A 23,590-nucleotide genomic window follows, 5' to 3' on the forward strand; every position below is an offset into this window, starting at 1 on the left:
TTCAGATAGGGGCGGGATATTAAAGCCAGATAGGGTCTCTCTCATAACTAATGCAATTACGACCTCTGTTGGCTGATTGATGGCGCCTGCACAGAGACGGGGAGAGAGTGCACTTCAGGGTGTGTCTCTTTATACACAGTGCTGATCCACATGGCACTCGCCAAAGTGTAGATGACAAGATGCATACGGCTGCTGCCAACGTGTCAGAGGGGGCGTGGGTTAGCTTCGTTCTCCTCAATCAGAGCTGGGAAGAGGAAGCATGACGCAATCGGGCAATTGGACACGCTAAAAGGGAGAAAAAGCATAAACAAAAAAAATATAAAGTTAAATATAACTTTATAACAAAAAAAATAAATAAATATAAAGGACATTAGTAAAAGATCAAAAAATTATTAGTACTCCAATTAAGCTCCAATACTATATAATGTTACTGTTAATTAAACTATTTAATTCCATTTTCATTCAGTTAAGGCTTTTATGGGGAATCCACCCTGAAATGTCCTCACGATAACACATTTGCACAGACCTGACTGGCTAATGTCCGAGGGCGGAGGCAGGGGGATGGCCGAAACAGCCAAGCCACTGGGAGACACACTCGTCAGTGCGCTCTTAATCCTAGTCCCAAGCCTGAATAGAAATAGATGGGTTGCGTCGGGAAGGGCATCTGGTGTAGAAACTGTGCCAGTCTGGTATGTGGACCAGATTAGCTGTGGCGACCCCTAAATACGAGACCAGCTGAATGAAAAAAAAAATTATTGAATTTTTATCCTATTTATTTACGTACATACAGTATGCGGTATGTATGTAACATATAAAAAAGTACTAACAATACCCAACTAATACAACAAATATCATGAGCTTAACAAGGTACCATTAGAGCTTTCTTTAATACATCTTCTATAACAAAACATTGTGTTAATGAGAGGCATTATTAAGAATGATTCATTAGTAATTAACTGTGATAAACTGTTCTTTAAATGACTGTTGGATGCTACTCCATGGTGGTTCTGTAACTACTGCAGTCATCATTATTCTTTTCATTTTTTTTTCCTCTTACAGGGTCCCGATGCCACAGATCAGCACATTATTGAGGTTGTCCTGAAGATGCTGCAAGGTAAGTATCATTATTTCTGAAAGCAAGTGCTTTTCCTGTGCTCTGCACTACACCGACCGCAATCAGGATGTTAAAAAGAGTGCAGCTGGAATCGACGGCTATAAATCCATGCTTTGTATCTATAGAAATGAATTAACGTAGAACTCATTGCTCCTCAGGGGATATCTCTCCTGCCAAAAGTGTGAATAGTGCCGACTGCAGCGGGATTTTTTCTCTCCGTTTTAAATGGACTTTTCCCCTCCTTCCATCCCTCTTAGTTTTCTTAGATCTTGTAAGCCTGTGATTTTTGCCGGAGATGACCAGAGCTGACTCATGATAACTTCTGTTAGCCCTTATCATTTCGGTGTAATCCTTTCTTCTGCCCACGGTGTCACACACACACACAATTTAAGATGGAACAACAAACAGCTTGACAGAAGGGAGGATTTTGCCATCATTCCTGGAGCGAGGATGATTAGATTTGGCCGCTAAGACACTGTGGCAAAAAGGCCAACAGATGCCACGTCTTTGCTAATTCACGCTGCCGGCTTAACAGTGCTATCTTAACCCTTATGTTCTGCCTGGCCTAAAATGACCTATTTTAGGTTTTCAATTGAAATTGAGTTTTTTTAAAACAATTTTTATTGGATAGATTAAAAAAAAAAAAAATCTATTAGGAAAAAATGCTGAAATTTTCTTGGCACTGTGGAGGGAGGTCTAAACAAATGAATCTGGTGATTAGAGGCCATAAAATGAGCCCAATGCCGCTCAGGTGGGGCAGCGATAAAAACACACGCTGGAACCAGAGCTTGGATCTTGAATACATCCGGCTGGGCTGAGCGCCCACATAAACAACGATTGGCCTGTTGTTCAGATAGGGGTGGGATTAAGCTGGATAGGGTCTCTCTCATAACTAATGCAATTACGACCTCTGCTGGCTGATTGATGGCGCCTGCACAGAGATGAGAAAATAGTGCTCTCAGGGTGTGTCTCTCCGTACACAGTGCTGAGCTGCACTGCACTCGTCAAAGTGTAGGTGACAAGTTGCATACGGCTGCTGCCCACGTGTCGGAGGGGGCGTGGGTTAGTTTCGTTCTCCTCAATCAGAGCGGGCATCGGCATTGGTGGAGAGGAAGCATGACATGATCAGGCAATTGGACACGCTTAAAGGGAGAAAAAGGGGAGAAAATGAAATGAAAATTTGTACAACTCATAGGTCCAGGGTTTGTTCTCCCTATACCATGCTATTTATTTTCACAAGTTTATCTTTAATACAGAAGGGTTTTTTTAACCCAGAGGTTGTTTACCCTCCAGTATCTACGTATATCTGTATACCCTCTAATATATGTGTATATTGTCCAACAGAGAGGTTAGCTGCTTTAGCAGTGAGCGCCAAAAGGGGAGCACTGGGAGGAGCTGGAATGATGGGACCACCAGGCCCACCAGGACCTCCTGGGCCTTCAGGACCTCAGGGAGTTCACGGCCTTACAGGTGCCCGCGGCATTCCAGGCACGATTGGAGCACCAGGCCAAATAGGAAACTCAGGTCTTAAAGGTAAAGTACCTTTATATGATACAATAGCAATCAAGAAGGACAGAAACACAACCAGCAATCATATTGTACTTAAGTTGCTAGCCTAGTCTTTAATGCGGGCTTTTACTCATAAGGAGGTTCTGACCGTTTCTCACCATCACATCCACTCATCTGCTTTGTTCAGTGTCTCATTATTTTTAAATTAAACCATTGCAACTCCCTCGACACGTCTTTCTCTCGCCACCATCAGAACCTGAGATAATTGATGTGAAGAAAAATGGAGCTACACACTTGATTCTTTCTTTACAAGTTTTATTTAAATGACTTTGCTTGGTTCTTGAGCCTTTATCACATATAAATCAGTGATGCTTGCCAAGCCTGCTAGATATCTTGTATCTTTAAAATCAAATCAAATCAAAATTAATTGAATTGACCTGCCACTTAAAATGCAGGAAAGTCAAACATCAAGGCTAAAGCTGAATGATAAATAAAGACTTTTAATGTTGGTCCTGCACTAATGTTTACATCAGAAAAGAGAAAAATATCATGACACAAAAAGACACCTTGTTTTTGACCCAGGTATTAATAATATTTTTTTCCATTGGAAACTGGTGCAGAACCAAAAAATCTATTTGTATGTTCAGGATTGGCACCTACTCTACACCTACACTCCCAACAGGTCCTGGTATTCAAGGACCAATTAAGGATAGTCTGGGCCCCGAGCCAGTTTGGAGAATGAACGCTCCCCTTCACAATTTGTGATAGGCACAGTCAAAAAAAAGTCTAAGTGCTATGTAGACATTTGGAAAGGTTGACTGTAAATTCAAATTGATCATGGTTTTGAGCATTTTACTAGGACATTTTTCTTTTTCTGTTATGAATGATTTGTATTGTATCAATTCATCTGCCAGGCTCATGTTCAGATCTGAAGGATATGCTGCAGCGAGTGAGTTAGCCTTTAAAGTGAGCTCACTGTTGGACATATTGTCAGGCATGAAAAGAACATCAAATAGCTCAGTTAAGTGTGTGTATGCATTCAAACAGTGGTTGAGACAGGACACAAGTTTGTCAATGACAACATTGAAAGTTTCGATCCGAAACTTGTCCTTTCCATTAAATGCTACACCTGGCTCTGCACTATCATCAGACATAATTTTGCGCTTCTTTGTACGCTGGAGGTCATGCCTGTACTCTTGGGAGACAGCAGTGGTGACATTTAAAGCTGCCCCTTCAAACACCTCAAAATTATCTCTCTGTGCTGCCACAAAGTCTCGTAAAGACAAGAGAAGTTGTGTAGCTGTACATATGTCAATATCATGCTTCTGCAGCTGCAGGCTTGTGGCTTGGAAACTCTGTAGTATTGTGTCCCAGAAGTATGCCATGAAGGCCATCTCCAACGTGTCCAATTTGTCACAGAGTGCAGAGGCTTCACTTCGAGTTACACATTTCTCCTCCATATCTTTAGACATATCATTCAATGCCTCTCTCAGTTGTGCATAATATTTCCAAAGAGCCTTAGTTGACTCAGCTCGTGCGTTCCATCGAGTACCTGACAGTGATTTCAGTGTGAGTTTGATATCAGTATCATGGAAAACCTTTCCCAACCTGTGTGTAGATGATGCACAAAATGTGTACATTGCCTGTACAAAGTCAAAAAAACGTCCAGCTTCTGGGCTATTGTCAACAGCATTGACACCAAGCATGGCTAGGGGCCCCAAAAGCATGGCTAGGGGCCCCCAAAGCATGGCTAGGGCCCCCAAGAGGCCCTGGGGTCAAAGTCCCTAATAGTCAGAGGATCCTTAAAATGGAGGGCCCTCGGAAATAAAAATATATTGTATCATAAATGTTGATAGGCATCGCAAAATGTTTTGGGCCAGGGCCCCCCCGGGGCCCCCTGACCTCAAGGGCCCCTGGGCACTGGCCCGGTCAATAATCCAGCCATGAATGGCACTGTCCCCTTCCTCCTAGCTCGAAGTAAAAAAAAAGATTACTGTTAGGGGTCAAGATTTTCAAAGTGACCCGGAGAACATAAGTGGTTTTTTAGGGTTACAGGGAGAACAAAAGGCCAGAAGCTCGCCCGGACCGTACAGGGGGCTCTCCTCCACAAGACGCACCGTATGGCACTGTCCCCGTCCTCCTAGCTCGAAGTAAAAAAAAAGATTACTGTTAGGGGTCAAGATTTTCAAAGTGACCCGGAGAACATAAGTGGTTTTTTAGGGTTACAGCGCGAACAAAAGGCCAGAAGCTCGCCCGGACCGTACAGGGGGCTCTCCTCCACAAGACGCACCGTATGGCACTGTCCCCGTCCTCCTAGCTCGAAGTAAAAAAAAAGATTACTGTTAGGGGTCAAGATTTTCAAAGTGACCCGGAGAACATAAGTGGTTTTTTAGGGTTACAGGGAGAACAAAAGGCCAGAAGCTCGCCCGGACCGTACAGGAGCCTCTCCTCCACGAGACGCACCGTATGGCACTGTCCCCGTCCTCCTAGCTCGAAGTAAAAAAAAAGATTACTGTTAGGGGTCAAGATTTTCAAAGTGACCCGGAGAACATAAGTGGTTTTTTAGGGTTACAGCGCGAACAAAAGGCCAGAAGCTCGCCCGGACCGTACAGGGGGCTCTCCTCCACAAGACGCACCGTATGGCACTGTCCCCGTCCTCCTAGCTCGAAGTAAAGAAAAAGATTACTGTTAGGGGTCAAGATTTTCAAAGTGACCCGGAGAACATAAGTGGTTTTTTAGGGTTACAGCGCGAACAAAAAACCAGAAGCTCGCCCGGACCGTACAGGGGGCTCTCCTCCACAAGACGCACCGTATGGCACTGTCCCCGTCCTCCTAGCTCGAAGAAAAAACAAAGATTACTGTTAGGGGTCAAGATTTTCAAAGTGACCCGGAGAACATAAGTGGTTTTTTAGGGTTACAGCGCGATTAAAAGGCCAGAAGCTCGCCCGGACCGTACAGGAGCCTCTCCTCCACGAGACGCACCGTATGGCACTGTCCCCGTCCTCCTAGCTCGAAGTAAAAAAAAAGATTACTGTTAGGGGTCAAGATTTTCAAAGTGACCCGGAGAACATAAGTGGTTTTTTAGGGTTACAGCGCGAACAAAAGGCCAGAAGCTCGCCCGGACCGTACAGGAGCCTCTCCTCTACGAGACGCACCGTATGGCACTGTCCCCGTCCTCCTAGCTCGAAGTAAAAAAAAAGATTACTGTTAGGGGTCAAGATTTTCAAAGTGACCCGGAGAACATAAGTGGTTTTTTAGGGTTACAGCGCGAACAAAAGGCCAGAAGCTCGCCCGGACCGTACAGGGGGCTCTCCTCCACGAGACGCACCGTATGGCACTGTCCCCGTCCTCCTAGCTCGAAGTAAAAAAAAAAGATTACTGTTAGGGGTCAAGATTTTCAAAGTGACCCGGAGAACAAAAGTGGTTTTTTAAGGTTACAGCGCGATTAAAAGGCCAGAAGCTCGCCCGGACCGTACAGGAGCCTCTCCTCCACGAGACGCACCGTATGGCACTGTCCCCGTCCTCCTAGCTCGAAGTAAAAAAAAAGATTACTGTTAGGGGTCAAGATTTTCAAAGTGACCCGGAGAACATAAGTGGTTTTTTAGGGTTACAGCGCGAACAAAAGGCCAGAAGCTCGCCCGGACCGTACAGGGGGCTCTCCTCCACAAGACGCACCGTATGGCACTGTCCCCGTCCTCCTAGCTCGAAGTAAAAAAAAAGATTACTGTTAGGGGTCAAGATTTTCAAAGTGACCCGGAGAACATAAGTGGTTTTTTAGGGTTACAGGGAGAACAAAAGGCCAGAAGCTCGCCCGGACCGTACAGGAGCCTCTCCTCCACGAGACGCACCGTATGGCACTGTCCCCGTCCTCCTAGCTCGAAGTAAAAAAAAAGATTACTGTTAGGGGTCAAGATTTTCAAAGTGACCCGGAGAACATAAGTGGTTTTTTAGGGTTACAGCGCGAACAAAAGGCCAGAAGCTCGCCCGGACCGTACAGGGGGCTCTCCTCCACAAGACGCACCGTATGGCACTGTCCCCGTCCTCCTAGCTCGAAGTAAAAAAAAAGATTACTGTTAGGGGTCAAGATTTTCAAAGTGACCCGGAGAACATAAGTGGTTTTTTAGGGTTACAGCGCGAACAAAAGGCCAGAAGCTCGCCCGGACCGTACAGGAGCCTCTCCTCCACAAGACGCACCGTATGGCACTGTCCCCGTCCTCCTAGCTCGAAGTAAAGAAAAAGATTACTGTTAGGGGTCAAGATTTTCAAAGTGACCCAGAGAACATAAGTGGTTTTTTAGGGTTACAGCGCGAACAAAAAACCAGAAGCTCGCCCGGACCGTACAGGGGGCTCTCCTCCACAAGACGCACCGTATGGCACTGTCCCCGTCCTCCTAGCTCGAAGAAAAAACAAAGATTACTGTTAGGGGTCAAGATTTTCAAAGTGACCCGGAGAACATAAGTGGTTTTTTAGGGTTACAGCGCGATTAAAAGGCCAGAAGCTCGCCCGGACCGTACAGGAGCCTCTCCTCCACGAGACGCAACGTATGGCACTGTCCCCGTCCTCCTAGCTCGAAGTAAAAAAAAAGATTACTGTTAGGGGTCAAGATTTTCAAAGTGACCCGGAGAACATAAGTGGTTTTTTAGGGTTACAGCGCGAACAAAAGGCCAGAAGCTCGCCCGGACCGTACAGGAGCCTCTCCTCTACGAGACGCACCGTATGGCACTGTCCCCGTCCTCCTAGCTCGAAGTAAAAAAAAAAAAGATTACTGTTAGGGGTCAAGATTTTCAAAGTGACCCGGAGAACATAAGTGGTTTTTTAGGGTTACAGGGAGAACAAAAGGCCAGAAGCTCGCCCGGACCGTACAGGAGCCTCTCCTCTACGAGACGCACCGTATGGCACTGTCCCCGTCCTCCTAGCTCGAAGTAAAAAAAAAAAAGATTACTGTTAGGGGTCAAGATTTTCAAAGTGACCCGGAGAACAAAAGTGGTTTTTTAGGGTTACAGGGAGAACAAAAGGCCAGAAGCTCGCCCGGACCGTACAGGGGGCTCTCCTACACGAGACGCACCGTATGGCACTGTCCCCGTCCTCCTAGCTCGAAGTAAAAAAAAAGATTACTGTTAGGGGTCAAGATTTTCAAAGTGACCCGGAGAACATAAGTGGTTTTTTAGGGTTACAGCGCGAACAAAAGGCCAGAAGCTCGCCCGGACCGTACAGGGGGCTCTCCTCCACAAGACGCACCGTATGGCACTGTCCCCGTCCTCCTAGCTCGAAGTAAAAAAAAAAGATTACTGTTAGGGGGCAAGATTTTCAAAGTGACCCGGAGAACATAAGTGGTTTTTTAGGGTTACAGGGAGAACAAAAGGCCAGAAGCTCGCCCGGACCGTACAGGGGGCTCTCCTCCACAAGACGCACCGTATGGCACTGTCCCCGTCCTCCTAGCTCGAAGTAAAAAAAAAAGATTACTGTTAGGGGGCAAGATTTTCAAAGTGACCCGGAGAACATAAGTGGTTTTTTAGGGTTACAGGGAGAACAAAAGGCCAGAAGCTCGCCCGGACCGTACAGGGGGCTCTCCTCCACGAGACGCACCGTATGGCACTGTCCCCGTCCTCCTAGCTCGAAGTAAGAAAAAAGATTACTGTTAGGAGTCAAGATTTTCAAAGTGACCCAGAGAACATAAGTGGTTTTTTAGGGTTACAGGGAGAACAAAAGGCCAGAAGCTCGCCAGGACCGTACAGGAGCCTCTCCTCCACGAGACGCACCGTATGGCACTGTCCCAGTCCTCCTAGTTCGAAGTAAAAAAAAAAAAGATAACTGTTAGGGGTCAAGATTTTCAAAGTGACCCGGAGAACATAAGTGTTTTTTTAGGGTTACAGGGAGAACAAAAGGCCAGAAGCTCACCCGGACCGTACAGGGGGCTCTCCTACACGAGACGCACCGTATGGCACTGTCCCCGTCGTCCTAGCTCGAAGTAAAAAAAAAGATTACTGTTAGGGGTCAAGATTTTCAAAGTGACCCAGAGAACATAAGTGGTTTTTTAGGGTTACAGGGAGAACAAAAGGCCAGAAGCTCACCCGGACCGTACAGGGGGCTCTCCTCCACGAGACGCACCGTATGGCACTGTCCCCGTCCTCCTAGCTCGAAGTAAAAAAAAAGATTACTGTTAGGGGTCAAGATTTTCAAAGTGACCCGGAGAACATAAGTGGTTTTTTAGGGTTACAGCGCGAACAAAAGGCCAGAAGCTCGCCCGGACCGTACAGGGGGCTCTCCTCCACAAGACGCACCGTATGGCACTGTCCCCGTCCTCCTAGCTCGAAGTAAAAAAAAAAATTACTGTTAGGGGTCAAGTGACCCGAAGAACATAAGTGGTTTTTTAGGGTTACAGGGAGAACAGAGGGCCATAAGCTCGCCAGGACCGTACAAAAGCATGGCTAGGGGCCCCAAAAGCATGGCTAGGGCCCCCAAGAGGCCCTGGGGTCAAAGTCCCTAATAGTCAGAGGATCCTTAAAATGGAGGGCCCTCGGAAATAAAAATATATTGTATCATAAATGTTGATAGGCATCGCAAAATGTTTTGGGCCAGGGCCCCCCCGGGGCCCCCTGACCTCAAGGGCCCCTGGGCTCTGGCCCCACTGGCCCGGTCAGTAATCCAGCCATGCTGGTATTCCAAAAATAAGACAGAATAGATAACTGCGGGTTACTTGTGTGTACTCTCTAAAGTCTTATATACAGCACAATCATACACACTTCATGGATGTTTTATAGCAAAGCTGTGGCATTTATTAAAGGTTTTGTGCAGTATGTGACATAAAGACTGCAGATAAGAGGTCTGCATGCTCGTTACGAGTAAAGTGAGATTATGGAGAACATAAAAACCCTTTTATCCAACTTTTATGATGCACTACTTGTGCACATTAACAATTTCATGATGTTTTCTATGTCATGAGTTATTTCCATGTAACGAATAATTTCTTACAGTTCAGTGCATTGGTTTTCATGCTCTCAGACTGAAGTGGTAATTATTTTTAAAGTGCTGCTAATTGTTTCATTCATATTATTTTAATGAAGCAATTTTACTATGTAATCTCAAGTAAATGAATGTTTCTGAATGGTATGCCCTTAACTGATTTTTTTGTTGTTTTGGATGCTATTAACCTATGAATTAAAATTAATGTCTTACAAAAAGATGTCTACATAAATAAAATGAGACACCGATGAGGCATAACATTATGACCACCTTCCTAATATTGTGTTGGTACCTTTTTTGCTGCCAAAACAGCCCTGACCCATCGAGGCATGGAGTCTGACACCTTTCTATCAGAACCAGCATTAACTTCTTTAGCAATTTGAGTTACAGTAGCTCGTCTGTTGGATTGGACCACACAGGACAGTCTTCGCTCCCCACGTGCATCAATGAGCCTTGGCTCGCTCAAATCCTCGTGCTCGCCCATTTTTCCTGCTTCTAACATCAACTTTGAGGATAAAATGTTCACTTGCTGCCTAATATATCCCCCCCACTAACAGGTGCTGTGATGAAGAGATAATCAGTGTTATTCACTTCACCTGTCAGTGGTCATAATGTTATGCCTCGTCGGTGTATATGCCCAGGATCTAAACAGAAATGAATTGAAATGAGCATATAATCTTCAATAAGGGAGCACTTTTAACATAAACCTTAAATACTATTATCAGCATTGCGTTTTTAGGTTTTATGTATTAAATATAAAGCAAATATTATAATGTCCCAATATAAGTACCCTTTTAAACCTGCTTTTTTGTTTTTTTCAGAAGTGAGCTACATAATGTTCCACAAAATAAAATCGTTTCTTTTATTTATATCAGACTGGAGTCCCTTAATGTGTATAAAAATGAACCATAATTCAAACCTACTATCTCTTGTTTTGCCCATAAATGCTTTAAAAAAAACACCCAATAGGTTTACAGGTAGCAGACGAAGCTGAGAGAGAAGATAGAATCGTTAGAAAGCAGGTAGAAACAGTAATTACCATTTTTTATGTTGGAAAAAAGTCAATGTTGTGGTCCAAATGTAAAATCTGAGCTGGAATTTTAGGGGATTTTTGCCATTATTGATGTTTTCGACCATGTGGAAACCCGGTCAGTTGGCATGGCTTTTCAAATGGCTGCCAACCTTAATAATGTAAAGTTAATTACATTGAGAATTCACTGTAGAATAAATTGAAAGTAACACATTTTCTAGCCACTTCAGCTGGTTTCAAGACAGATAAGAAATGTTCTATTCTTGTCTAAATATTCTCGTGTAACCAAATATTCAATAAATACCACACAACCACATGGAACAAGGAGCTTGAAGAGCAAATACTGGGACTTCTTACCCATCCATGTATTTATTTATGATTTTTTTGCACATGATGTGAATTCTGTATGTGTAATTCTGCTGTGATGGTGTGAATCATAGATGTGTGGACATTCTTATATTCTTTTTGTTGAACCTTACAGGAAAAAGAGGTGCAAAGGGAGAAAGAGGAGATGCTGGACGACCTCACCCGGGTCTACCAGGACCACCCGGCCTTCCAGGTACTTTAATCAGCTTCACAAGTAGCTTTTAGTTACAAAATATAATTGTATTTAAACAGAACATTAATGTGTACAGTATAAACCTGCATATACTGTACATGTCAACTCTAAAGTCAGTCCTCACTTTCATTTTCAGCATTTATCAGACGCTTTTATCCAAAGCAATTTACAATATACAGTCCAAGCAATTGAGGGTTAAGGGCCTTGCTCAAGGACCCAACAGTGGCAACCTGGCAGTGGTTGGGTTTGAACCAGCAACCTTATGCTTACTAGTCCCGTACTTTAACCGCTAGGCTACAACTGTTCCTTTCAATAGGTCTGTGGTGTGTGGGTGTGTATGTGTGCATTCAAATCTCCAATTTGTATTCAGGTTGAGTTCTGTCCCAGTTGGGGTATGTTCAAGCTGAGGTATACCCCTTCAAAATAACAAAAAAAATAGCAAGGTGGTCTTACCGCACCAATGAAAATCTATTTATGGTAAATGAAACAGTGTCTTCAATCACTCCAACCACTGGCACTGATGTTAGGAGAAAAATCCCAGTTGTTCCTTCTCCAAATATTGAAGTATGCAGTTCAAAGTGATCAGCTCGCCATCTCCTCTGCAGTTTTAGGTCTCACAAACAACCTACCTGAAAATGAACAGAACCACTGCTATTACCAGCTCACATGATGTGAGAATGACAATTTGTTTAGAATGACAATTTCAGCCTGGACATCACTGTCCAAGGGCAGAAGTTATGTTTACTACGTATACTATGGTCAAGTGAAATTCAACTTCATATAGAATGCGTTTTTCTCCATTTTTCCTCTAATCTTGTGAACATAAAACAGGATCTCGTCTAATTTAATCATTTAGGTTTATCTTTGCAATGTTTAACTGCTTCCTTATCAAATAATAATGTTTTACAAAACCACATGTAACCCAACTGCAAGTATGACAAATATATTTACCTAAAATACCTAAAAAATGAAGTTTAAAATTCAGGGTGGCATGGTGGCTAGCATTGCAAGAAGATCCTGGGTTCAAATCCCAAGTAGAGCGATCTGGGTCCTTTTGTGTGGAGTTTGCATGTTCCCCCTGCATCTGTGGTGGTTTCCTCCAGGAGCTCCGGTTTCCTCCCACAGTCCAAAGTCATGCAGTCAGATTAATTGGATATACAAAATTGCCCTAGGTGTGTGTGTGTTTGGCCTGTGAATGACTGATGACCCGTCCAGGGGTGTTTCCTACCTTTCGTCTAGTGAATTGCACCCACTGTGACCCTGACCAGGATAAAGCGGTGGTAAAACAGACAGTGAATGAATGATTAAATTAAAAATTCAGTCTAACATGACTGATAATTAGTAACATTAACTGTAAAATATACAACTGCAATTCCATCAGTATACAATTACTTAACTCTCATATTGATATAATTATCAACTAATTCCTGAAATTCAGTTATGGCTTTTGGTTTTTTAGTTGCCCCTTCTAGCCACCCCTGGGATACATTTCTGGGGGTGCTACTGCGTGAAAGTGACTTTACACACTTTACACAGTGAAAGTGACTTTACACCAGGCTTGGATATAGCCACGGCCCCACCAGTAATGGCGCCGAACCGAACCGAACTCCCCTAAGTAAATAAAGCAATTAGCATGCGTCAAACTTTTCCTCACCAAGATAACGAGGTAAATATCGACCCAAACCTGTGTTCCCAGCTTCTTTTATGCATTTGTGTCTCTAATAATGAAGCTTTCTATCAAAACAAGAAGTTTATTCACTTTTTAAACTAAAATTAATTAATAAATCGCTTTAAAATCACTGTTATTGGTTTTTTTTTTAAAGAAGGGCGGGACTAAACTTTTCCCCACCAATAGGAAGCCAGCATTTCCCCAAAAAGGCAGAAACAGATTTCTCTGCTCCAATAGGAAGTTAGCTTTTCTTATCTTGGCCATTACCAGAGCCGTAGATAGAGAGAGTTGCGACACTCCTTGATCTCGCCGCTACGCGGTCACGTGGTTCATGTAACCCTCAATAGTTCCAAACAAACCCGGCGCTGTCATGTTCTCAAATGGGACAGGCAGCAGTAAATGAAATATTAAACGGCAAATAATAAACATTTGTACAATTTCTGGGTATTTTCAACTGCGTTTACATTTACTGCATCTGCTTTAATGTCAATTTGGTATATAAAGTGGAAGATTGATGTTTATAATGACTTGTTAATAGGTCGTTCTTGTTAACACACAGTACATTATATTAGCATACATTACATAATGCGATATCCTTAAGTAGTAGAGACAATATACAGTATAGACATTAAAGTTTTTTATGTTTTGATTTTTGCATAAACTAATCTCCCTTCACTTTCCTGAGGATTCATAATAATAATCATTTTTGCTAAACACTAAGTCATGTGCTGGATTCATAAGGTTTACCTGCACTGAATGAACAGATTGATAAACACATTACCGTACCAAAAACATTATAGTGCAGGTACATGAAAAAGCATTCATTCATCTCTTATTTCATGAGTGATTAATAATTGATTCCTACATGTAATACATTAATGAATTCATTATGAATATGCACTAGTTCATTTTGTCTAATGTAAGTGGTGGACAAGGTAGACAAACCATGTAGTTGAGTTAAAGTAGAGATATCCAAGGTAACATATTACTCCAGTAAAAGTAGTAGTAAAAGTAAAAATACTCTTTACCTCCACTAAAGTACTAAACTAAATTTACCTTCAAATGTACTTAAGTATGAAAGTAAAAGTATAATGATTTATTGTGGTTCTAATGTTTTATGATCATTTCTGTAACAAGAATCTTGATTAATCAACTCATTTTAGGTGAAAAGACTCGTGTGTCATTAATTAAGCTTAACTGACTAAGCTAAATTGGGTTATACCTATTAATTAAGATAAACATGTAACATTTAGTGCTGAGCAAATGCTAAACAATAACAGTATTAAGTATATTAATGACATTAAATTCATAATTTTTTTAAAACAAAGCAACATACAGCTAAAAATGTTTGATAAGTAGTGGAAATGAATGGGGCTCTATGGGTTGTTTGGAACTATACAGAGCTCCACAACCCGGAAGCTGGGCAGAAAAAATGTCCCGCCCCCTTTCCAACGGTTCCCTATGGGAGTGTCGCCACTCTGTTCTCTCTACCGCTCTGGCCATTACCATACAAAATAGTAGTACAAGTTGCCTGGTAACAGATTAGCAGATTATTATTAACAAATCTGCTTAATTAATCGTTTTTATTCTGACATACATATTCAGAAAACAATAATAATGTTAATGTTTTTAAGATTTGTGTTTATTCCTATTTTACACTAGGTTACACAAGTGAAAATGTTCACACAGGGTTTACCTGTACTGTGTTTATATTCAGGTGTCCACAAACTTTTGGTCATATACTGTACATTCCCTTTTCCAAGTGTATATGAACTACAGTATAACATTTAACTGGACTTCAATATCTCTTCTACATGGATGATCTTTAAGGTTTATATTTTGAAGGTTGTGCTGAATTGTACGTTACATTACCAGCGGGGCGGCACGATGGTAATAGCACTGTCACCTCACAGCAAGAAGGTCCTGGGTTCAATCCCCAGGTGGGGCGGTCTGGGTCCTTTCTGTGTGGAGTTTGCATGTTCTCTCTGTGTCCACGTGGGTTTCCTCCGGGTGCTCCGGTTTCCTCCCACAGTCCAAAGACATGCAAGTGAGGTGACTTGGAGACACTAAATTGCCCATGACTGTGTTCAATATAACCTTGTGAACTGATGAGTCTTGTGTAATGAGTAACTACCGTGTAAAAGTGTAAAAAGTGTAAAACATGACGTTAAAATCCTAATAAAACAAACAAACAAACGTTACCAGTGAACATTGTAACAATAATCCATTTACTCACCTCAATAAATCTTCTCTGCTCCAGGTCCTCCAGGTCTGGATGGAGTGGCACGGGATGGCAAGCCAGGTGAAAGAGGGCCACAAGGTTCAGCAGGCCAGCCTGGCCATCCTGGAAAAGCAGGTCATCCCGGCCTACCTGGTTTCTGTGAAATGGCAGCATGCTTGGCATCCTCAGCCTACACCTCTCCACGACTCCAGGAGGCTGGCACAGTCAAGGGACCATCCACTTAAAATGTAGGAACATCTTAGAAATAAAAAGAGAGACAGAGTCCCTTCCTTTATGAGACATCAGAACATGGGAAAGCAGGTGGAGAGGTGTGACCGAGAGTGGCTGACTTTGCAGTTTAGTGTGAATGCATGTGTGTGATTCATTTTTCATCACGAAAAGGTTGTGATCAGGGTTCGTCTTAATGGTAATCTGACCTATCATCCCATCATAAACGCAACAAGATACCATCAATTTGACAGCAGAATCCTTGAGAAACCTAGAACATTTGAGAGTCGAAAGTCCAATTTTGGGTGCTATTTTTTCTTTTTTAAGTGGTCAATGTTAATTATCATAATAAAATGTACAGTCATGGCCAGCATTTTAAACAATGTACAAAGGACCAATAATAAAACTTTAAATTCTTAAGCCCAAACTTAAGTCTACAACTTTGTAACATTAATAATTTCTTCATGGAAATCTCTTAAGCTAATGGTTTCTGTGTACATTACGTCCTTTTTGTATTAGCCTAAATAAAGATAAATCTATTACTGATTTTGCCCAGATGAAAGTATAGTATGATTCAGTACTGTAAATCTTTGTAAATGATTAAGGTGTGCAGATTTTGTACATAGTTAATGAATATAATCAGCCTTTAGAATCATGCTTAAAAATAATTGAAACCTTCAGCAAATACTTTCAGTTTACATTTTCTACTATGGCACAAAATTTAGGAAAAACTGATTATCTTCATTAACATACACTATTTATTTGGTTTTTCTGTAAAAGTGTTTTTGGTCGCTTCAAACCAATAAAAGAAAACTTTTGTAAGACTGAAAGCTTCTTGCATCCTGTGGAAAAACAGCCTATTTAAAAAAGAATTAAAATGACATTTTGCTGATTTATGAACATGTTTGGGCTTTGGCATGCACAGAACCTTGACCTCAACTCCATTGAACCAGTTTCCAAATGTTTTTTGACTGAACGGGTACAAGATCCCACAGAGACACTGCCAAATGTTGTGGAAAGCCTTCTCACAGTGTGTGTTTGTACGTGTGTGTTCAACATATTAGTGCTGATGATTTTGAAATGGGATGTTAAACAAGTTTAAATGGCATACTTTTTGCCATATAATGTATCTGGCAAGTTTCCTTTATTTTGATGCCCCCATTTTATCCGGGTCAGAGTCATGGTGGGTCAGGTTTTCCTGTGAACCCTGAATGCAAGGCATGAATGCACCCTAGACAGGGCACCATCCATCACAGTGCATATCTGACAAGTAAATAAATGCATTTGTAAATCAATTAAAAGCAAGAACAAAAAAAAACATTCAGTTCTCTCCACCTCAAAACACAAGAATAAATAAAAGCCTTATTTTGCAAGGAATTGCCACAATCCATCAGAAAAAGGACAATAAATAGTGAAATAGTGAAAGACCGCTGCTGACAGTTCAATAAACAAATCCATACCAATCTGCTTAAAAAAATCTTTATTGCTTTTCTTGGTTTTCTTTACAAAAATGATTTGCAGACAAACAGCAAACGAATTAATAACACAAATGGATCTATATGTAATGGTGTTGGTTTGTTTTATAATTAAAATCTCAAACTTTTTAAAGCATTAAAAATGATGTGACAAACAGCAATTTTTCTTGATCAAAAGTATTTTGACAAAAATGTCATTTAAATGTAGTAAATTTGCAAAATTTCAACATATGGCTTTGCAATAATGAAACAAGGGTCGACAGCACAGATCATTACCAAAAATACGCGTGACAATGTTCATATGGAAAAGGAAATGTTATCTAAACATTGCCCTTAGAGACTTGCTTAGCCAGTCAGCACACGATACAGTAAAAGTTCTAAATCCTGCAGAAAAACGTGTCTAGAAACTAAGAGAGATCTGGATATAAAAAGCAGTAAACTGAATAACTATATATGAAAGCCAGTAAAGGAAGCAGAGCTAGTTGTGAGCTGTAAATTTGCTGTTCATTAGAAAAATCTCAGCCATCCCTGTTGTTCAGAAATTATTTGTGTCATTGGCAGTGTTAAGGGAGGAGAGTTCCAGAAACTGTAAAAAGAGTGCCTGTGCAGTACTTGTAAGGTCCAAGCCCTGAGCTGATCTATCTTTGTCTTTTTATTCACCTTGGTTTTAAGTATTGCCCCAAGAAATGAGCTTTAGAATGCATGTAAGCACCACCATTTTATTGGTTCACATTTTTATAAAACCGGTTGGAATAAAGCTTGGCAAAGCAAACAAATTAAATAAAGAGAGAAAGTTCTGAAAAACAAAGCTGTAGAAAATGTGAAGAAATGTGGTACTAACCTAACCCATTCACCTGTCATTCACCTGGGTCTTTAGTTTCATCATAAACAAACAGAAAACAGCACCTATGTCTACTTTTAAATGACATAAACATCAGAGGTAAAGATTTTGAGGATGCTTTAGTAAATACAAATATAGGAGCTAGAGTACAGATCCAGACATTCACACAAAAGTTAGGTCTGGTAGAAGAGATGTAATGTACAGTCAGAGTTCAGTACAGCAGTGTAATTAATAGTGGACAATTAAAAAAGCTTTTAGATTATAGTATAAAAACTGTAAAGCACGGATGACGGTAGAGCTGTTGTCTTGTTCATGATGTACATAAAAACAAAAAAATACAGATGAACTAAGCAACTGAAGTTTAAACCCATTTGGGCGGGGTCTGAAATATTGATTGTACAATGTTGTGCATCACATAATTCTGGTCTAATAAACATGATTCCAGTTATCAATTCATATAGAAATGTGTTTTACAAATGATTTATTACTGCTTTATTATTTTTGGTTCAGACGTATGCTGACACTGTGGTTTTAGAATTAGCAAAGCAGGAAAAATTTGGAATGTTCTAAAACCTGTAAAAAAAAGTAGGTAAAACCGTGGTATTTAATGTTTAAAATCAGAAAAGCTTTTAAAGCTTTTAAGATCATTGGACACAGACTGTAAAGCTACTAATGGTAATGATGGCTGGACATAATTCCTAAAAGTGACTGAATCTATATCTAAACAGAAGTACATTCACTTATCACTTTATTAGGTAAACCAATCTCTTACATACATTCCTTGATCCTTTATAAGCAACACCAATCATACAGATAAACTTTATATGTATACAGTAACTGACTGAACCTTTGTTGCTCTGTATGCTTTGTCACACCCCTGTCCTATTTTTTCATCATCATTTACCGCACTGCAGTGACAATAACACGGTAATGAGAAAGAGTGTATCAGGTGCAGCAAAGTTGTTGGGATTTTTTTATAACACCCCAGTGTTAATGCTGGAGGAAAATAGTTTTCCAAAAATATAAAGCTAACAGAGTCTCATGATCATAAATAGATATAAGGCATAATAAAGCTCTCATTTCTAACTGTGAGTCCGCAAATGAGTGCTAACAGGTTATGTGTTGGTCATCAAGTATTTAAAAACAGTATTGTCTAAACACTGATGCACCTGATAACACTCATACACAGTAAGAATAACATCTGGTCAGTGGGGTCAGATGGGGTATTGGGAGGTTTATACAGTGTACAAAGCAACCAATCAGCAATCCTATATCCACAAAGTTTATCTGCACTGTAGGTTCAGCTTATAAAATACTCAATAAATTGGGTTGATGCATAGCTATAACTAATAAAGTTCACAGGAGTTTATGTGCTTTACCTGAAAGTGGTCAGTCAAAACAATTCAAGTTAATTTAAATCATAAGGGGGGTTTGTCACTACAAACTGCTTATATAAATATCACAACTTCCATAGCATGAAGTCAAACTTGGACCAAATTTACAAAATGGATCAAAATACCACAATGTGTGAGGCAATGCTGCAAACACAAGGACTAAAATGCTGATGTCAGATTATAAAAATGTATGAAAAGCCATTACATATAAATACAAATATGTACAACTTAAGACAAACAGGCATAATTAAATCTCATCTGTGCCTTTACAGCAAGCTACATCAAGTGCCGTAATAACAAGTACGCCACAATATCCACCGGCAGCTTATCTGTATCAGCTGCCTAGAAAACCGGACAAAACTGGATGTTTGTTCACTTTATACCCACTGCATTGCTGAATAAAGGTGCAAATGGCTAACTTTGGCAATAAATCTCAGATACCTGACAGCACCACATGGCCAATGAGCCATAAATCTTGTTTTAAGGTAATGCAGGTGGAAAAGGGAAATATCTTTTTGCTTGGGGCTTTTAATTAAAAATCCAAGCATTAGCAAATAATACATTATAAAGGTCCGAATAAATGAAATTAAGAATCTAGGTGGTCCAAGAGATGCTAGCACCAAGACTCATACTAGTGGTTGTTGGACATTTTTGGCATTGGTTCATCTTTAACACAATAGTGACAGAGATGCCCTTTAGCTCCACCGGCTGTCCACGGATGGTACCAGAGGCATAGGATGGAACTGCTAATTTTTGGCTCACCCCCCTACCCCCAGTTGCTCCCTCACTCTAACACTGTTTAGTACATGGGGCCTTTCATTGGTGGGCCTTTGGGGCTGTAGTCCATAGGTGCACTCATGCAGTCAGATGGATGGCAACGACCATCTTTACCCTTGGATCCAGTTGGTCCAGGAGGTCCAGGGATACCAGGGATGCCCTGTTGACCCATGGAGCCTGGTGATCCCATTTTACCGTAACCAGGGGGTCCAGGAACACCTGTAAAAAGCAAATTAAGAGGGTAACTGGAATGGAATGAAATTGAAGACAATGACATTACTTACCACTTTTTAAGGGCGTGGCTTAGACGCAGTTGAAAATCTAACACACCTACAATGCTACCAAGGATGTTTATTTTGGAAATACCTGGCAACCTCAAGGGTAAAATAGAGCAAGTTTAAGTGGAAGTAACGCTCTCCACATCAACCCGGCAATTTCGGATATGACCAGTTAGTAATTCCTCACCTGGAGCACCTGGTGGTCCACTGTCTCCCATTTCTCCCACTCCTTTATCTCCTTTCTCTCCCTTTATTCCCGGAAGACCTGCACAACCACACAAACAGTGTATTGAACAATACTCAGCTCACTGAGCTCACTGAGTAAGACCTTATTATTGAGATGTATGAAGACAGATCAGATCTTACCAGGAGGCCCGATGGGTCCCGATCTACCCTCTCGCCCAATTTGTCCTGGACGGCCTGGATTGCCTGGAGGTCCTGGCCGTCCTGCGTTGCCGTCTTTGCCTGGGGATCCGGGTCTCCCGGGGGATGCCACCATTTCTACTGGCATCTGCATACGTGACATGTAGTAGGCCATGCGTTCTGAGGACAGTAACAAAGAGAAGGCTTTAACTACTGTAATGGCTCGGTCATTTCAGCATGGCCATTTAATTTAGAATTTATTTTGTTCTCTTTTAAGGAAAGCACAAAGATGCAGCAGGTAGTGTTGGTCAGGGTTTTTCAACCCACCTAAGAGTCGCAAGCATAAAAAAATGGGTAGCAGAAAATAATAATAATAATTCAATAAACTTGTATGCAAATGCCCCCTTGTGGAGGCTGTATGTTACATCTTGTATAGAGAGAATAAGATGCATTGTGTTGCCTGGGTTGTGTAAAAAAACCATAAACAAAATATCGGTTGCTTGAAAAAAAAGCCCCGGTGTAGATGAAACACAGCTCTCTGGAAATGAGGTTTGGTTCTTGTCTCCAATTATAGTCTTTTCTCCCTGGGTCTGTTCATTTAGTTACTCCATTTACTGCTTTAGTTACCCCACCTCAAAGCACATACCAGTATGTGGCTATTATTTTAAATAGAAGTGGGCAGTGGTACCTCAGCAGGTAAGGTACTGCTACACCCCCCACCCCCATAAACTGGTACCAAGTTCTCCATAATTTGCACCTACCATCAAATACCTTGATGACCTGCTGTCTGATGAAAGACCGAATGTCATCATAGTTGACAACAGCCTGAAACAAACAAGAAACAAACATCACAAAACTTCCCAGCATTTGACATTATTTCTGTCCTAAACTAATGAGTTTAGGACCACCCTCTAAAAACTTGCATGGTAATGCCTATTTCATAACAATTGAGCATGTGACGGTCAGGGATACATTGAATGTTGGGCTGATTGTAGGTCCTCGTAGTTCATGTGTTGAATCCAACGGATATGACCAGCATAAAGACCTGAGTGGCATAAGGGACTACAGACCAAATAGTTATGGCTAGACGAGTGGGATGAAGCAGCCAACATAGCTTTGGCCAAACTGTGCATATAAAGATTTTTGTTTAAGAACAAGTGTGTGCTCCAGTAATTTAGTGTTTCTATAATTATTATACAGTATGTTACATTTAGTACTGTGGTACCAAAGTCACTGTATTTGGTTCCTTAATGAACACAAGGCTGTAAATTATGTTTAACAAAGCTTGATAAGAATAGCTGGATGTTTGGCTCTTTGATCTTACATCATTTCCCGGCATCCCTGGTGATCCCGGACCTCCGGCTTGTCCAGGAGATCCAGGGTTGCCTCTCTCTCCACGGGGCCCTGCAGGTCCCATCATTCCTAATCCTCCATCTTTAGAGCTATATCCTCCTCCAGGGGGGCCGGGGCGACCGCGCTCTCCTGGAGGACCCCTTGAACCTGGAGTTCCTGCTTCACCCTGCGGCAGAAATAAGAAAGACCTGAGTTATTCATTCTAGCAGGAGAAGCAACAAGGTCTCTGACTAGACTAAATCCTTGTAATCCACATTAAACAGTGCATCCTGGGATTGCATTACCACTGAGTATCACTAGATAAATACAGTATATATACACATAATATATGGGCAAAAGTTAATGGACACCCTGTCTAATTACCATGTTTAGGTGTTTCAGCCACAGCTATTGATAACAGGTGATATAAAATGATATGAAAGGAATTGTATGCTTTTAAATTTATGGAAACTGTCGGCAGAAAGATGCTTCCTTCTCCAACCTTAACCCCTGTGCAAAAAACTCTAATGAACTGGAATTCAATTTCGATTAAATGGGCACAAATTCCCATTCACAGACAAATTAAATGGAAAGTCCTCCTGTAGGAGTGGAGACTGTTATAGCTGGAAGAAGGTAGTGGGTTAAACTCTATGACAGTAATACGATTTTGGAAAGGGATTTTTTTTAAACAAGCTCATAAACAGGTGTCCATATACTTTGGGTTCTATAGTGTACCTGACTGACACTAGAACACGAGAAAATAATCCACAAACCTTCTGTCCTGTTGAACCTGCTTCTCCTGGCAGACCTGATGCTCCCTATAGAGCAGATTAAAAAGGTACATGAGAGGATATTTCTTAGGTCAATACCAGCTACGAAGGATTTGAATCGACCAATCAGATGCAGCACTTACATCTTTACCCGCTGCACCATCACTGCCTGGCTCTCCCTGAAATAAATCCAAAGTACAAAACACTGTAACAATGTAGAAACCACTCAGACCGCGACATTCATGCATGAGCAGCTTATAAAGAGGTACACACCATCTGTCCTGGATGCCCAGGTGCCCCTGGTGGCGCTGGCATGCCTGGCAGCCCTCTCTCTCCAGCCTCGCCCTTGTCACCTTTAACACCCTGTGAGTAAACAGAGGAAGTGTGTTTCCATCATAATTATACAAGGCCATTATTAGCATGCTAAACTGTTGTGTTTGCTATGATAACTCACCATGCCGGGAACACCAGCTGGTCCCGCTGGCCCTGGAGGACCAACAGAACCCTGTAGCGCACAAAGGTAAATATTTAATACCACATTGACATTAATGCCATTTAGCAAACACTTTTATCCACTGAAACTAACAACTTTGACCGAACAAAGTTAAATAAAGTAAGGGTTAAGAGCCTTGCTAATGGACACAACAGTGGCTACTTGGCATTGGTGGAGCTTAAGGCAATGATTCTTATTACTAGTCCAAGACCTTAACCACTGCCTTAGCACATATGCTGTAGTTTTGTGCTTATGGCAATAATAGGAGACAAACAACACAAGGAAGGACATATGAATACTTACCAAATGTCCAGGAGGACCATGTGGTCCCTGTGGCCCTGGTGGACCAGGTTCACCCTAAAAAATACCAATCAATTAATAAATGAAAAAGACATAAAAAAGAAAGACATACAGAAAGACAGACAGAAAAAAAGTAAGACAGAATGACAGACAGACAGAAAAAAGAAAGACAGACAGAAAAAAAGAAAGACAGACAGAAAGACAGACATAGAAAAAAAGAAAGAAAGAAAAGAAAGAAAGACAATGACAGACATACAAATAAAAAAGAAAGACA

The 23,590-nt window shown here is 41.4% G+C and overlaps 2 protein-coding genes across 7 annotated transcripts in view; one reads left to right on the forward strand and one right to left on the reverse strand.

Annotated features, from left to right (window-relative positions):
* The window catches only part of col9a2 (procollagen, type IX, alpha 2), a 36,388-nt gene extending 21,078 nt beyond the window's left edge, over positions 1 to 15,310 (forward strand). Inside the window, exons 27-30 of the mRNA XM_062985361.1 lie at positions 1,060 to 1,114; positions 2,459 to 2,647; positions 11,098 to 11,175; positions 15,105 to 15,310. Coding sequence (XP_062841431.1) covers positions 1,060 to 1,114; positions 2,459 to 2,647; positions 11,098 to 11,175; positions 15,105 to 15,310 — 528 coding nt within the window. The remainder of the gene's footprint in view (positions 1 to 1,059; positions 1,115 to 2,458; positions 2,648 to 11,097; positions 11,176 to 15,104) is intronic.
* Positions 15,311 to 17,471: 2,161 nt separating this feature from the next.
* Positions 17,472 to 23,590, reverse strand: part of col16a1 (collagen, type XVI, alpha 1) — a 111,083-nt gene continuing 104,964 nt past the window's right edge. For all 6 annotated transcript variants that reach the window (XM_063010294.1, XM_063010279.1, XM_063010305.1 and 3 more), the window contains 10 exons: positions 23,320 to 23,373; positions 22,978 to 23,028; positions 22,797 to 22,886; positions 22,667 to 22,702; positions 22,527 to 22,571; positions 21,746 to 21,940; positions 21,183 to 21,246; positions 20,425 to 20,601; positions 20,246 to 20,323; positions 17,472 to 19,999 (listed from right to left, as the gene is read on the reverse strand). In XM_063010294.1, the coding sequence (XP_062866364.1) occupies positions 19,803 to 19,999; positions 20,246 to 20,323; positions 20,425 to 20,601; positions 21,183 to 21,246; positions 21,746 to 21,940; positions 22,527 to 22,571; positions 22,667 to 22,702; positions 22,797 to 22,886; positions 22,978 to 23,028; positions 23,320 to 23,373 (987 nt within the window). In that variant the 3' untranslated portion in view covers positions 17,472 to 19,802. The remainder of the gene's footprint in view (positions 20,000 to 20,245; positions 20,324 to 20,424; positions 20,602 to 21,182; positions 21,247 to 21,745; positions 21,941 to 22,526; positions 22,572 to 22,666; positions 22,703 to 22,796; positions 22,887 to 22,977; positions 23,029 to 23,319; positions 23,374 to 23,590) is intronic.

This window comes from Trichomycterus rosablanca, chromosome 2 (assembly GCF_030014385.1).
Source record: "Trichomycterus rosablanca isolate fTriRos1 chromosome 2, fTriRos1.hap1, whole genome shotgun sequence".
NCBI lineage: Eukaryota > Metazoa > Chordata > Actinopteri > Siluriformes > Trichomycteridae > Trichomycterus > Trichomycterus rosablanca.